This window comes from Moschus berezovskii, chromosome 15 (assembly GCF_049115385.1).
Source record: "Moschus berezovskii isolate FMDL1 chromosome 15, NW_MosBer_1.0, whole genome shotgun sequence".
In the NCBI taxonomy this organism is placed as follows: domain Eukaryota; kingdom Metazoa; phylum Chordata; class Mammalia; order Artiodactyla; family Moschidae; genus Moschus; species Moschus berezovskii.
The window spans coordinates 16,821,454-16,838,103 of NC_142474.1; the positions used below are offsets into that span (position 1 = coordinate 16,821,454).

Sequence of the window (16,650 nt, forward strand, 5' to 3'; positions counted from 1 at the left end):
CTGGGACAATGACAGTGCCGATCCACCGTCCCGAAGCAGAGCTGGACTGCACTGAGCCCTCCCTTCTCCTCTCCCTACCGTCTCCCGGACCCCTCCTCCCAACTTTGTCTCCCTTTTCACACGTGCTTGGCACACTGGCTTGTGACCACCTCTGGGCACATTGGTCTCTCCGTTAAGACTGTGAAGTGCTCCAGGGGGCTAGGGAGTGCTCCAGGGCACAGCACGGAGGGACCCGTCCAGAGAGGGGACTGACACCTGCTGGATGGAAGGGAGGGTAAGCGAGGGGTTGGGTGGATGGTGGATGGATGGAGAGGGATAAATGCATTAATGGATGGTTTCAGCCCCCAGCCAGGGAGGGGATGGAACTACCCGACCCCCTAGGGGACCCACCTCTGCTCTCAGTCCTCCTTCTCTCTGACCAAGCCCAGCCCACTCTCACTCCACCACACCTTTCAGATATGTCTCCTCTTCTTCATCCTCAAGGTCGCCACCCCCGCCTGAAGCCACCAGCACACTGGCCTAGACAACAGTACCAGCAGGTCCCCTGCCCTCACAGTCTCCTGACTTACCCCTTCTCCACCCATCGTGCCCAAAACCAGAAAGTCTTTCAGACTCACGGATGTATATGACCTGCCTGTCTCTGGTTGAGAACCTTTCCAGAGCCCCTCTCAGACTTGCAAAAAGAGGACAAGTGCTTGACCTTGGCACTGGAGCATTCCTTGTTTTTCTTTTTTAACGTATTTATTTATTCTCCGGGCTGCACTGGACCTTAGTGGCGGTATGTGGGATCTTCGATCCTCATTGCCATGTGGGATCTAGTTCCCTGACCAGTGGGCCAGAGGACGGGAGGGGGCCCTGGGCTGGGCACTGCAGAGCAGAAATGGGTGAAATGCAGCTTCCACCCTCAAGCAGCTCACAGGGCAGGTGGGGAGATGGGGGCTCGAGGGAGGTTCCCTGGGGGAAGGCAGAGAGGGGGTGGAAGAGGAGCCAGGGGGCCCTCAGGGGTGAGGGCAGAGTATGGTTCTCAATCCCACTGCTTACCAGGCTCTGGCTGATGGGGGTTGCATCTGCCTCTGTCTCTCCCGTGAGTCCAGGAGCCCCTGAGGGCGGGGCTTGTACTCTTGCCTGCAGAGAGGGAGCTAGTCTGGAGGCTCCACAGGGATTTGGGGACGTGGGAACCGGGGCAGGTCGTAGAGAAGGAAGGCTGTGGATTAGGGCCTGGGATAGGTGAGCATCAGTGCGGGCTGTAGGCAGTGGCTGGACAGCGGCTCAGGCCCATTGACAGCACTTCAGTCCACTTCGCCAACCCTTCAAAGAGCTCTTGTTGTATACCGCATACTATTCCACCTTTGCTCCTAAAGGATCTCAGCTGAAGGCTTCCCTGGTGGTCCAGAGGTTAAGAGGCCACCTTGCAATGCAGGAGACACAGGTTTGATCCCTGGCCTGGGAAGATCCCTCATGCCTCGCAGCAGCTAAGCCATGCACCGCAACTACTGAAGCCTGTGTGCGGTAGGGTCCTTGCTCTGCAACGAGAGAAGCCACCACAATGCAAAGCCCCCACTCACCACAACTAGAGAAAGCCCACACGCACCAACAAACCAGCACAGCCAAAACTAACTAACTAAAATTATTAAAAAAAACAAAGAATCTTGCCTTGGATGTTTGGTGATGATGGATTGATGCCCTCATGGGTTTGCTCCTTCATTCTAGAAGGTAGAAGCAAAGATGACTCAGCTGCCAGTCCAGTGGGGAAGGTGAGCAAGAATGCCCAATAAGATACGGATATAGGGAAGAATGATATGACCACTGACCAGCACATTACAGCACTTCCTGTGTATCAGTTTGTTGCCGGTCTAGACAGTGAGTTGTATTGTATAGCACAATCACCCCATTTTACAGGGGAGGATACTGAGGCTCTGGGAGGTGAAGTGACCCATCCAGGGTCACAAAGCTGGGGAGAAGCAGGGCTAGATTTGAATTCAGTTAGCCTGTCTCCACTAAATAGCTAAGCAATGCAGTAGGCATTAATCGGGCTTCCCTGGTGGCTCAGTGGTAAAGAATCTGCCTGCCAATGCAGGAGGTGCAGGTTCGATCCCTGGGTCAGGAAGATCCCCTAGAGAAGGGAATGGCTACCCACTCCAGTATTCTTGCCTGGAGAATCCCATGGACAGAGGAACCTGGTGGGCTATAGTTCAAAGGGTCACAAGAGTTGGACATGACTTAGCAACTAAACAGCAAAAGCCTGTCTCTAGCATCCTTGCCCAGTGTGGGTTCAAAGGGCCAGCCTGGTGAAATTTATTTGTACATCTTTACATTTACCCCAGTTATAGAGAGACTTTTGCTTGTAGCTGCTAAAAGCAAGAACCTGTCCTCAGGCCTTGCTCCCAAGAGGGCCAGAGTAATGTGGGGATCAGGGGAGAGAAGACAGCCAGCCCAGGTCATGTCCTGCCATGGCTACTTAATGAGCTTAACTGATAACCATGGGTCCAGGCAGGCTGCCAGCTGGGTCTGTGCATTTGGCCAGGCTTCCTGGCCTTACAGCCACTGGCTGGGGGAGGGTGGCGGGGGGCCAAGGGAGGGGCCTGAGGAGCTCCAGTTGTGTGAACGCTGGCAGCCAAGGCCAGCATCAGTGACCTTGGGCAAATTCCTTGAGCTCTCTGAACTTCCTTCCCTTATTTGTAAGATGGAGGTGAGCATGGCCCCTTGGAGGATGCTACGGGGATGAAGCAAGTTGCAGCCTCCCAGTCCTACCACATTTGAATAAAGCAGAAAAAGGTTGCAGTGAGAGACTGGAGACCTGGACTCTCCTCTGACGGTCACTAACTGAGGGGGTGAGCCGGATCCTAGCTCTCTCTGGGCCTCAGTGTTTCATCTGCAAAATGGTACAGTCTATTTCACACGGATGTGGGGAGGCATTTACTCAGTTCCATCATGCTGACACCAGGGTAGTTTTGGAGGGCTGGGACTGCAGATCCCATTAGATCCTAGGATATTCACCTACTTTCTGGGGGCCTCTGTTTTCTCATTTGTGAAATATCTGACCCCAAAGTCTGCTCTCCCCCAGCTCCGTTGTTCCAGGAGTTCAGCAGTGGATTTTTTGTTTGTTTAATATTTATTTATTTGTCTGTACCAAGTCTTCCTAAGTGGCTCACTGGTAAAGAATCCACCTGCAATGTAGAAGACAGGTTCAATCCCTGGGTCGGGAAGATCCCATGGAGAATGAAATGGCAACACGCTCTAGTATTCTTGCCTGGAGAATTCCATGGACAGAGGAGTCTGACGGGCTACAGTCCATAGGAGTCGCAAAAGAGTCGGACGTGACTTGGTGACTAAACAACAACAACCAGGTCTTGGTAGGTGGGATGTGGTTCCCTGACCAGGGATGGAACCCAGGCCCCCTGCATTGGGAGGGCAGAGTCTTAGCTGCTGGACCACCAGGGAAGTCCCAGCAGTGTTGGCTTCTGCTTCCTCTGAAACCCATCTCATCTGCATCAGATGTGGATGGAGTAAAATCCTTGGGTCCAGGGGCGAGAGCTTAAAGATGGGGGCAGGAATTTTGTGCCCATTTTCCAGGTAAGGAGAGTGAGGCCCCTGGATTTTAATGGCAGGCCACATGTGCCTGTCCACTGCTGTCTCATGCCTGTTCAAGTCATGGGGCTGGGCGGGGAAGGACCAGACTCCCCTGGGCCCCAGGAAGGCCTGAGGAGGAGGACCTGGGTCTGGACTCTCCAGGGAGTGGGGCTGTATCTGCTCGGAGTGGAGGCAGGGCCTGGGGGTTGTGGGGGGCAGATTTATTGCAGCCATTCCTCTCCCCCTGCAGTGCCTGCTTCTAATGAAATTTTACGGCAGGTGGAAATGATACGACTCTGCCAGCCCTAAAAGCACTTCTATTTATTCATTAAAGATATTTATATACTGAGAAGCTCTCGGCCGGCCCCACCTGACTCCTGCTGGGCCGGTGAACTTTCTCCCAATCCTCAGTTCTGGGGGAAGGTTCTACCGGGTGGGGCCCCTCCCTGCAGAGTGACCGGCTGGCTCTGCTTCAGCCACACCCCCAGCCCTTGTCTCTAATCTGCTCCCTCCTCTTGGTCCAAAGCACCAGAATCTCCTCTTCTTGGATCTCCTGCCTCCACGCTGGGCTCCACAGTGTGTGCTCCATCAAACCTTCAAAGGGATCTTTTCGAAACCAGATCATGTCCCTTGCAAGCTCAAAGTCCCTTCATGGCCCTCCAAGAGCAACTGTCCCCTCTTTGGCCTTTTCCCCCACCAGCCTCTGCCTCACACATGGTCCACTGTGACTTCTTTTGGCTGTTTTCTGAAGCACGATGGTGTTCTCTCTGCCCCAGGACCTTTGCACCTATGCTTTTGCTTAGACCCCTCTTCCCTCAGCTCTTGGACTCCCCCACTCCTTGGCTTCATTCAGAGCTCAGCTCAAAGGCACCTCATCAAAGAGAACTTCCCAGGACACCCGTCCTCAGGATAGCCCGTTATCTAGTCTCCATCACCTTACACCGAGTTTGCCTCTTGATAATGCTCGGTAATCACTCTGCGTCTTTGTTTACTTGTTTATGGTCTGTCCCATGAGTACGTGAGCTCCTGGTGGGCAGGGACAATGTCTGTTTTGTTTCCAGCTATGGTGAGTGTCCAGTAAGTGATGGGGGGATGGTGGTAGCTGATGAACACCCAGGTACTGAGAGCTGGTCACAGATGGGGACTTCCCCAGGCTGGCACCTCAGTCCCCAAACGAGGGAGAGCCAAGATCCTGAGAGGGAAAGGGACATTCTCAGGTCTCACAGAGGCTGGGCTGGGGGTCCTGGTCCCTGTCCCCTGTCTTCTGGGTGTTTCCTGGATGGCCGGGATTCCTGAGGCCCCTGGAGCTGGAGCCTGGCTGGCTGGAACCTTCCTCAGCTGTGACCAGACCATGGCACTGGTTTCTGTGGACCCACATCTGGTGGCTCTTCCCCAGCTGCTCCCTAGGGCTTCAAGAGCAAAACCTCTTCCCAGGGGCTGTGGGCCTCCCACAGCCTTCCCACTGCCCTAGGGGTGGTGGCCTCTTACCTGGGTCCTGGGCGCTTTCTGGATGACCCTGTGAAGTCAGATCTTGCTTGAGGGGTCAGAATGGAGGCTTCATCCCCACCCAGCGGAATCTGTTTCCCCATCACTCGGGAACTGCAGAGACTTGAACTGGAACAAGCTGTGACTCTGGACAAACGTGACCTCTGATCTCCCAGCAAGTCACCCTGCACATGGTTCTGCCACAGTGAGGAGCTCATTCACCTGCTGGGGCAGCCAATGAGGTAACCGTGAAACCCCCACGTCCCCAAGGGCCCCATCCCATGCAGTTCCCTTGGCTTTGAGTGATGTCCTGCCTCTCGGGCATTGAGACTCACGGCCCTTCTAGGCTCCCGTGAAAGTCACTCAAGACACAGTGATGGTGCCGGTCCCATCTCTCCCCATCTGTCCTGCCAGGTTTGGGGGGCCCCTCACCTCTGCTGAAGCCCATCACTGCTCTCTTATGACACCCTGATTGGCCACCATGGGGGTGTTCAAACTGCCTTTCAAACTGGAGTGCATGGTCCCAGAGCCCAGCATGGGGCCTGGCACAGAGCAGGTGCTCAGCAAATCGTCTCCCAGGAGATGACTGGAAGGAGCCAACGTGGGATGAGGAGCGCGGAGCGGGGAGGTGCTGGGTGAGGGGTGGGAGCTGGTGGGCGGGCAGAGGCAAGATGGTGGGGAAGGCGGGCTAGAAGCCTCACCCAAGGGTGCCTGAAAGTGGCTCCTCCTCCCTGCTGTGGTGGGAAAGCCTGACCTTCCAGATGTTCCTCGATGTCCCTCTTTCTGGGAAGGGCAGCCAGGGAGCCTGGCCCTGGGGCTCCGCATGCAGGTGGGTGTTGCAGCCACCGCTCAGACGGCGTGTGAGAGACGCAGGGAGAGAGCAGGGACCCTGCAGGGCTGCTGAGGGCTTCAGTCATGGGGCTGTTTCTCTGGTGCTTCTGCTTCCAGTGGTGCGATAAGGCGGGGCCCCGTCTCTGCCACGCGGTTGGGGGACAGTGTGGCTCTGGGGTTGAAGAGTGTAGGCTTTGGAAGCACTTTGCTTATGTTCCCCTCCCAGCTCTGTCTCTTTGTAAGCCACTGATCCTCTCAATCTGCTTTCCGCATCTGTGAAATGGGTTGATTGATAAAAAGTACCTACGCCGCAGGAATGAGGGTTCCATGTGCTCATCTGAGTAAAGCACTTAGCTCATACATAGCAAGGGCTCCATGAGCACGGCTCACACAGCACTCAGTACATCCATCCTTGTGAAACACTGAATGGCTGACTTCACTCCTAAGAGAAACGCAAATTAAGACAACAAACTCCGTTCCCTGTTCAGACAGGCAGAGATGAAAACGGCTAACAGGGGCACGGAGACTGCGGGGTTGGGGGTGGGGTGGCCCTCATGTACACCACTGATGGAAGGGGGGCAACGTGACAACCTATATCACAGTGAAAAACGCACATCCTCTCTGACTTAGCAGTTCTGCTTGGGACTTTAAACTCACACATGTGTGAAATGATGTTCTATACAAGGATGTTCACTGCAGCATTGTAATAGCCAAAGATCGAAGACAACCTAAATGTCCATTAACAGGATTAACTAAATTATCGTACAGCTCTGTCATGGAGCTTGGCTATTAAAGGAGTGGGTGGGTGGGGGGGCTACTCTGTGCATCGGGTGAATGAAGAGCGAAAAGCGAGGTGCAGAACAGAGAACAGGAGATGCCACCCTTTGTGTGAGCTATATTGTTATTCACCTGCAAACACCTAAGACGGCCTCTGAAGGGCTACTCCAGCTCATTAGCGCTGGCTGCTTGTGGGGAGAGGCTGGGGTGGCCCGGAGACGCAGCTGGTAGGGAGATTTATGTTCTGAATCCCCTTCTGTACCTTCTGAAGTTTATGCCAAGGGCGTGTGTTAGCTAATCAAGGGAAAGGTGACTGGAGGAGAGCTTGCCATTTTCCTGGTGCAGATAACGAAGGCCCACCGCTGCGATACCAGCCACTTTCCATGTGTACCAGGGAGCAGGACAGATTGAAAAATGTGGCTCCGCTTTTACCTCTACTGTGGAGTAAGAAAATCTAATCAAGAAGTTTTTGCCTTCAGGAAAGCAAGTCTCGTTTCCCTGTTGACACTCAATCGACACTCTCGGTAATGGCAAGAGATGCCACCTGGGCACTGGTGCTGCTGTGGGGGTGACTGAGGATGCCTACCAGCCTCCCTGACAATGCCTTTCCCCCCAGATAAAGGAGGAACGCAGACTGCATGCAAATCTCTCTAAATTAGACACAGCCCATCTTGCCGCCGCTGAATTCAGGCAGACCACCACAAACAGAGCAGCAAGCTGCGAAGGAAGAGGAAAATGAAATCGTCATTCCCTTCATGAAGATATTCTGGCTAATAGTGAATAAAGAAAGTGAAAAAAAAAGTGTTAGTCATGCAGTCGTGTCCAACTCTTTGCGATCCCGTGGACTGTAGCCCACCAGGCTCCTCTGTCCATGGGATTCTCCAGGCAAGAATACTGGAGAGGTTTGCTATTTCCTACTCCAGGGGATCTTCCCCACCCAGGCAAGGATCAAACCCGGGCCTCATGCTTTGCAGGCAGATTCTTTACCATCTGAGTCACTATTTTATTGCCAAGTTTAGATGGGAAAAGGAATACTGCCCACTAGGGTGCAATGTCCTGCACGCAGCTATGAACACAAGATGGACATGAAGGGGCGTTGTTTGAAGCGGGGAGCTTGGGAAGCCCAAGAGTGGTGGAAACAAGAATCAAGTTCAGAACCACAGGGCAAATGGGGCCTTTATTTGAGCCCAAGAAGTCCTCCTGGAGGGGCGAGGCTGCTCGGTGAGGCAGAGTCTCAGCCGTGAGCAGGCTCAAGAAGTAGAAGCAGGCCCCGGGAGCCTAAGGGTGAGTAAAATCAGTAATGAGGGGCTTTCCCTTGCTTCTAAATCTTAGCCTGAAGTGGCAGGTTGCTAAAAATAGCCAAGTTTAAAGGTTTCTCCTCATCCCGTCTCCTTGTTCCCTCAGCTTCTAGAACTGTACACTCTTTCTGATCTTTTTTATTTTTTCACTCTTTCTGATCTTAAGGGATGATAAATCACATTTCCCCCCACCACACACACAACTGCTGGAGAAGGGGATGTCTTCCTCATTTGAAAGTGACGGTGTGGGTTCAAACTTGCTTTTCGTACATGGACTTGTTGGACAAACGAAATCCCGGGAGGCAGGCCAACACAGGAAGCAGGAGGACTGCAGAGGAGGGAGTGCCCGGAGCCCTACCCATCTTCTCTTCTCTTAAAATGTTTATTTGGCTGCACCATGTGGGGCTTGTTCACGGCACATGAGATCTTCGATCTTTGCGGTGGCATGCACAATCTTTAGTAGTGGCATGCACGATCTTTTAGTTACAGCATGCAGGATCTAGTTGCCTGACCAGGGACCAAACCTGGGCCCCTGGCATTAGGAGCATGGAGTCTTAGCCACGGGACCACCAGGGAAGTCCCCGCCTTCTGTTCTATGTTGGCTTCTGATGCACTTGTGGCAAGCCTGTGACTCAGGGTAGAATGCAGCAGAAAGCGGCTAGACAGAACCTCTCTGGAAGCATAATCAGGTGACCCCGCTTGCGTCCAGGGATAGGGAGGCCCAGGGCGGGGGGATGGGAGGGGAGACTTCTCATGGCGAACGTATTGTTAAAATCTGAACTTCTGTACCGTGTACAAGCATTTGCTTGTGCTTGTACATACTCTGTCATGTCTGACTCTTTGTGACCCCACAGGCTGTAGCCTGCTAGGCTCCTCTGTCCAAGGGATTTTTCAAGCAAGAATACTGGGAGTGGGTTGCCATTTTCTCCTCCAGGGGATCTTCCCAGGATCAAACCCGCATCTCCTGTGTCTCCTACATTGCAGGTGTATCCTATACCAATGAGCCATCGGGAAGTGCCTTGCACAAGCATTACCTGGGTAAAAAGAAAATTTCAAAAGAAAAGCCAAAGGACTAATGATATAAATGAAAATCTTAGTTCAAAAAGTTTAAGATTCTGAACTTATTTACAAAACAGAAACAGACTCGATACAGAGAACAGACTGACTGCCGGCGGGGAGGAGGAGGGAAGGATGGACTGGGAGCTGCGGATTAGCAGATGCAAACTACTACAGAAAGGATGGGTAAACAACCAGGTCTGCCGGTATAGTACAGGGGGCTACATTCAGCATCCTGGACCATAACGGAGGGGCTTCCCCGTGGTCCAGGGGTTAAGACCTCCCCTTCCAATGCAGTGAGTGTGGGTTCAGTTCCTGGTTGGGGAGCTAAGATTCCCCATGCCTTTCACCCAAAAAACAAAAACACAGAACAAAAGCAAAATTGTTACAAATTCAATAAAGACTTTAAAAATGGTCCAATCAAAAAAAGGAGAAAAGAATATGAAAAAGAATACACACACACACACACACACACACACACACCCTGGTGACTCGGATGGTAAAGAACCTGCCTGCAATGTAGGAGACCTGGGTTTGATCCTTGGGTTGGGAAGATCCCCTGGAGAAGGGAATGGCCACCCACTCCAGTATTCTTGCCTGGAGAATCCTATGGACAGAGGAGCCTGGCGGGCAACAGTCCATGGGGTCACGAGTCAGACACGACTGAGCGATAAACACTTCACTTGCATAACTGAATCACTTTGCTGTACACCAGAAACGAACATAACATTGTAAACTTATTTCAGTAAAAATAAATTGTAAAAAGTGTACGATTCCACAGGTTACATTCTGTGTGAATTCATTAAATCCCTTGGACAGTAGAACCGATTGAAGTGGACTGCTTCAGCCAGTGACCTGTGACGATCTCTCGATGGAGGCTGCTCGGGGGAGAGCAGAGCCTGGGCTGTGCAGTTGGACAGACTTCACTTTGAAGGTGGGCTCTGTGTGTACTGGCCCCAGGGCCTCGCACAAGTTATTTACCCTCTGGGACCTCAGTCTCGGCTTCAGTAAACCCGGAATGATGCTGCCAGCAGTGCTGCCGCACAGGTTAGAAAGCACGGAGGTAGAGGGCATGTCAGCTCTGGCCAGAGGCAGCGGCCACCAGGAGCCCCGTCCCTGGGGCCTCACTGGGCAGCCAGAGCGGCTCTGACTGAATGGTGGCCTCGCGCACTGCGCGGAGCGGGCGGCGTCCCCTGCAGTCTACCAGCTGACCCTGGGCTAACACTTCATTCTAGGTCGGCTGTCCTACTCCTCACAGTGAGGAGTCCTCATAGTGAGGACTCTATGCTCTGGGACAGACTGAAACCATGCTAAAGGGCTGCTGACTTCCCTAAAGGAGGAGACCAACCTTCTCATAGCCTCTGAGAAAGGGGTGAGAATGCAGTTCTGAAGCCACAGACATGGGAGGGAAGGACAAAAGAAATCCCCACGCGGGGATTATTACCCCCACTTCGCAGATGAAGGAAGTGAGATGCAAGAGGGTAAAGTCACTTATCCAGACAGCCCGAGCTGGTGAACAATGAAGCTGGGCTCTAACGCAGTGGCTCTCGGAACCGCCTGGGGGCTTAGAACAGCGCCAGCGCCTGGGCCAAACCACAGATTCTGACTTCGTCCTTCTGGGGTGGGGCCAACATGGATGCATACTTCTAGGTCCCCTCTCCAACCAGAGTGACTCTAATGTGTGGTTGAGTTCAGACTGCTGCTCTGAGGACAGCATGCTCTGTGGCCAGCCTTCGCAGAGACATGGAAGCCCTTCTACACGAGCCATGTGCCCCCTGTTACAGGCTCAGCTCCAGAGAGATCTCCAGTCCACGCCTTCACCTTTCCAGCTGCAGACGGGCAGTCTCCCCGCGACCCCCAGGGCAGCAGAGTGGCCGCCTCATCACTGATCTGCTCTCAGAGCCTCTGGTTTCTCACTGGAAGAGTGAGGCCCACCACCAAGCTTCCTTGGACGTGTCCTATGAGCGCTGTGGGGAGAGGTGTCGGCTAAAGGTCAGACGGTACAAAGAACACCAGCCCGGGGATACCAAAACTAGCTTTAATTTGTCCAAAAGTCACATCGAGCTCCCCAAGAGTTTCCGGGGGAGCCCCAGGGAGGCCCCGCTGCTGAACCAGCCTAGAAGTTCTCCAGCAAGGCCAGGATGCGTTTCTGTTCGCTCTCCCTGAACTCCGGGCTCCGGCCGTCTCCGATGTTCTCTGCGTACTCTGGGGAGACAAAGGCAGCGTCAGGGGGAGGCTGGGGAGTGGGCCCATCGTGGCTGGGTTACGTCACACCTCTCCCTGAACCCCAGCGCCCGGGGACGCGTGCCTCCAGCGGCACCCACCGTGGTGGCTGTGCCCAAACTCCTTCCTTGGGTCCTGCCCTCGAGGTCCGTGGTGGACCAACTCCCAGGCCCTGCTCGCATTCCTCTCCTGGCCGAGCCTTCTTCCACTTAACACACACAGTGGATGCTACTACGGGCAGGCACTGCCCTGGAGCCGGTGGTTCTCAGAGTGTGACCCCAACCACCGGCAGCAACATCAGGTAGGAACTTGTTAGAAATGCAGATGTCGGGAGTTCCCCGGTGGTCCAGTGGTGAGGACTCGGCACTTTCATTGCTGAAGCAGATGTGCAGGGGAGTATCTGGGAGTGGGTGGCAGGGGGCAAGCAGAGCTGGGGCTTGAAGGGGAGCAGACCTGGTCCCGCTGAGAGGGGAGCAGGGGGAGTGGGCATGGGGCAGGCGGGCCCCTGTCGGCACTTCCCTGGAGATGAGAAGTTATGAGAGAGCTGTAAGCAGAGGAATGACATGATCTGTCTGTTCTCCAGTGCTCACTCTAGCTGCCACAAGGAAGATACTGTGAAGGGGCCAAGGGCAGAACGAAGATGTGATTTGATGGTGGTCTGGCCCAAGGTCATGGTAGAGATGTCTTCAGATTTTAGATGTATCCTGACAGTGGCTCCAGCAGGATGGAGTGGGAGAGGAATAGACGTGGATACTAAAGTCACCAAGAAATACGACAGGAGAGGTGGTGACAGTGGAGAGGGTGACAGTGAGCTTGAACTCCTCCAAGGATGAGGGGAACAGATGTCCACGCCACAAGGACAGGGCTGGGGTACAGTCCACTGATGGTGAGATTCAAACCAATGGATGTTTCTGGGAAAAAGGGAGGAGGAATGGTCTAGAGGCGCCCAGGAACATGGAAGACCCCTCTCCCGTCTTCACTGGCAGACAGCCTGTGAGAGAAAGCAGGTACCACTTGAGTGGGCCCATCCCGGGGAGACACAGTTTTAGTCAGAGCAGGAAGATACAGGAAATAATGTCCAGAGAGAACGGGAATGAGGGACATGATGCTGATGACATGACATCATCAGAGTTGTAAGGTGGGTAAACGTATCCAGTTTACCTGTTACCCCAGCACAACACGTAATACTCCTCCATTTTATTCTCAAAAGTGTCCCAGCCCCCAGGTTATGTAGGCAGCTGGTTTTAGGGGGTGGGAGGCGGGTGGGATATAGCGCAGACATGATGTGCGGAGCTCCGGGATGAGAGGGCAGGGCTGGGTGGTGAGTGGGGCCCTGGGCTTCCTGGGGTGACTCCCACGAGCAGGGGCACAGAGCCCAGTGGACGGCGGTCCTGTTCCTCTGAGCGCTGACTGTGCCCTGCCCCTGCCCTCGGGAGACACTGTGACATCGTGTTTGAGTCCTGACCCTGACTCAAAGTCCCAGGGGGCCTTGCATGGTCTCCCCTCTGAAAATGCATGTAAAGAGCTTAGTGATAACACATGTTCCAGAAACACCGGCTCCCTCCTCCAGCCTGCTTTGCTTGGGCCAGTAACGTCTCTCACTGCAATCCCACCCAAGTCCCACCAAGTCACCTCTGACTCCCGCTCCCCTCCTCGGGCCTCTGTCTCCGTTGCAGGCCTGACTTCTGGATGATCCTCTACTTGTCCCTCTCTCCGTCCAGACTGGCAAGCTTCATGAAGGCAGGGGCTTTTGCCTCACTTTCAGCTAAATTCCCAGCAGAGCCGGGCTGACAGCCAACTCCTGGCTGTTTTGTGAATAAACTCCCAGAGCAGTGAATCAGTACCTGCCTGTCTGCCCCCAGCCCCCTGCCAGGGTGGCCAGAGATGGAACAATAGACAACTCTCTGGCAAGAGGCGTCTGCATAATAAAACATCTGCAGATCCAAATCAGACAAAGACTTGAGGAAAGGAGGAAAGCCTGCAAACCTCCCCCACCTCCCTTCCCCCACCGTGCTGGGGCAATCCTCCTGCTCCTGCCACTTCTGCACGTCTCCGTCCTCTTTATGACTTTGGACATGTGCCGGAAGAGGCGATATGGGATTCAAACATGTGCCAGCTGTGTGTCTCCCCCCTGGAAATCATCCTCTCCTGTGAGGCCCATCCATCACCTCCAACAGCAAATGGCTGTGATCCCTTCCATGAAGGCTCCTTAAAGGGAGGGCTGGGTAATGGAGAATAGGAAGTGGGTGGTGGGAGAAGGCTCTGGGCTGGTATGTAAGTGGTATCTTTTTACTCACATGTGAATGGTCTAGTCGCTGCCCCAGGAGAGAGAGAAATGACCATTCTAGCATTTAATACCCTCAGAGGCCTGGCCTGAAAGCAAGAATCTTAATGGACTGAACTAACACTTTGTTCTCCTAATGGATTCTCAGACCCAGGAGAGAAGGAAGTGAGACACAGTCTGATCCTTTGGGGCAGTGTTTTTCCAAGTAAAGCCAGCTTCCCTGGAGGGGCCTTGTCACTTTCCAGGGATGCGCAGAGCAGAGCACCAATGTCTGTATTAGTCCCCTTGCTGAATCGCCGCTACCAAGGCTGTAAAAAAAACGCCCGCCACCACGGTATACAGAGCACCCATCGACGGACAAGGCTCCTCGAACGCGCCACATGAGGAGAAGGAGGAAACAGTCAGATCACCTGCTCTCTGGAAACAGGCTGTGAAGGAAGGGGGTAAAATGAGGAAGAGGGCTGTCCTGCACAGAGTGGAATGGGGCCTCACACGTGGGACACTGTTTATGTGCCAGCCATTCATATATGTTGTATCACTGAATCTTTGCAGCAATCCTACAAGGCGAAGAGCACCTTCTCTGTTTACAGATGTGGAAACTGAGGCTTATTAGAGAGCTGAAGCAACCTGCCCAGGTGCAGCGTGGCAGAGGGGCTGAGATTCAAACCAAGAACATTTGTGAGAAGTGAAGAGGGCACTCCCAAAGCCACTGGGAGGTGGGGGAGCTGGTCCCGAAAGTGGCATCCTTTTCTCTAGGCAGTACCCTACCCTGCCTGTTCCCCATCCTTTGCGGAAAAAGTCTCCACGGCAGTCCAGCTCTGGCAGGGCATCTGGCGTCAATATCCTCGTAACAGGTAAGGCTCTGGAGGGGATGTCCCGGGGTCAAGGGGCCTCAGCAATCAGAACAGACGTGGAGTGCTGGCTGGGGCCATGCTCCCTCATGCCTGGTCACGGAATGTCAGGGCTGGCAGGGCTCTCAGAAATGTACGGCAACCCGGAGGGACAGGTGAGCGGCCAGAGGCCCACAGCGAGCCGGCCCCAGAAGCAGACCTGACGAGCCCTGAGTGCTCTCCCATTGGCCCTGGCAGCTGGTACCAGCTGTGCACCTCATGTCTCACCCTCCACCCTGACCCCGACTCATTCTTTGTTTCCAGAGTGGAATCCTATTTGGAGCAAACCGTGGTGGTGCCGGCTACCTCCAGTTATTATAGCTGCTGCAGCAGTTTATAAATATTGAACAGATCCCTCCCAGAGGTCTTGGGAAAGAGTTCTCTTTGCTGTGTGTGTGTAAGAAAGGGAGAGAATGGAGGGGAAAAAAGAGATGCTAGATGAAGGGAGAACTCCGGGGTTGGGGAGAGGGAGGGGGAGAGAGTGAGAAAGATGGGGCGGATACATCCACTCCCTTCTCTCCTTCCCCAGCATTTTCAAATGCTCTTATAATAAAGGCTTTGATGGAGCTCAGAAACAGGCAGCAGCGTTGAACACATAAATATTAAAGCAAACTTTGGACAGCAGGTTTACTCTTCAGACATGGCATATGAGCTGTTCTGTTTATGTTGAGAGGGAGAGGGAGGGGCACTGGGACTGGCAGGTGGGGAAGACTGTTGTCCAGGACACAGATTGGGACCGGCACTCACAAGCCCAGTTCAGATCCCTGGACCTTTAGCCTTAAATGCTCACCCCTGAAAAAGTGTAGGAGGAAGGGTGAGTGGGGAGAAGAGGAATGTCAGCATTTTTACACTGAAAACCCTTGAAGCCATAGAAATAATAACAAAATAGAAACTAGGAGAGTAAGGCCCTTGAGGTCTAACAGATTCCTCAGCAACAAGGATGGATGCGGGACTAATGTGACTTCTCTGGAGGAGAATGTTGTGCTGGGGCTGCAAGTGGGGTGTAAGTTTCATCAGGGACATCATGACAATGAAACTCACTTAAGGAGAAACAGAAGGAAGCTTATTCTCTGTTTACAATGCTAACAGGGTCACATCCCCATGGACTGTTTTCTAACAGACATTTCAGCTGCCTGGAAAAGCACCACCACCCCGCCTGCCCCACCAGGCCTTGAAGAGTGAGGTCTGGGTTGGGCTTTCCTGACTGCCTCTGAGTCCAGGCTGCTGCCAGCACCAGTGAAAGAATGAGGCCAGGGAAGGGAAGGAAGGAACCTGCTTTTATGGAGCAAGTATTCTGTCCTGGGTCCCCAGCTGCATCTCTATCTTAGCCATTCTTGGGGGCAATCCTCACTTTCGGTTTGCTTTTTCCAGAGGAGGAAACTCACACATGTTATCTACTAACTTACCCAAAGTTACAGAGAGCCAGAATCCTGCTGGACTGTGCATCTCAGTTCTGCCTCTTCCCACGTGAGCTGGGACTCAAGTCACACCGGTAAAGGTAGCTAATGTCATCAGGCACTTATCATGTGCCAACATGGAAGCACTTTACTGCAGAACCTCATCTAATTCTCACAGCAAACTTTTGAGGCAGGTTATCCATCTCCATCTTACAGATGCAGGAACTGCTTAGGGGGAGGGCACATAGCTGCCCGAGGTTAAAGAAGCCCCTTTTCAGGATCCTTTCCTGCCTCCCTAAATCCTAGAGGCTACAGCAGCCAAGGCCTGGTTGAAGTCACACACACACGAACATGTCATCAAAGAGAAATCCCAGCAGCTTTTGTAGCTTGCAAATCATAGAGGCCAAGCTCAGGTTACCAAGTGCTCCAAATCAATATGGGAACACATGTTTAGGAGCTTCTGAGAGAGGACTTCAAGCCATAAGGAACACAAGCAAATCAAAGGGCCAGGAGCCAATCTCTGAAAGCATTCTGAAGTCTTTGGCTCAGTCTTTTCGCCACCAGTGAGAGTTTTTTGAGTCAGTAATCCTCTAAGGTTTCCTCTGCCAAACAGCCTACCACCACATGGTCTTCTAACAAACTTTCACCAGTGACTGGAGATTCACTGGAGGCTTCCACGATAAGCCCTGGCACAAGTATTTATACTGAGAAGTATTCCCAGGTCACAGGTCCTACTCCACATCCAACCTGCATCTGCCTGTGGAGGTGTAACATGTTTCGAGAAGCCACGTTCTTATTTAGTCATCAACTTCATGGGGACAGAACGTGCAAGGGTGTTG

The 16,650-nt window shown here is 53.3% G+C and overlaps 1 protein-coding gene across 1 annotated transcript in view; it reads right to left on the reverse strand.

The window, feature by feature from the left end:
* Window positions 1-11,041: 11,041 nt before the first annotated feature.
* CTNNBL1 (catenin beta like 1) overlaps window positions 11,042-16,650 on the reverse strand; it is a 163,478-nt gene continuing 157,869 nt past the window's right edge. Inside the window, exon 16 of the mRNA XM_088843796.1 lies at window positions 11,042-11,222. Within this exon, the coding sequence (XP_088699922.1) occupies window positions 11,134-11,222 (89 nt within the window). The 3' untranslated portion in view covers window positions 11,042-11,133. The remainder of the gene's footprint in view (window positions 11,223-16,650) is intronic.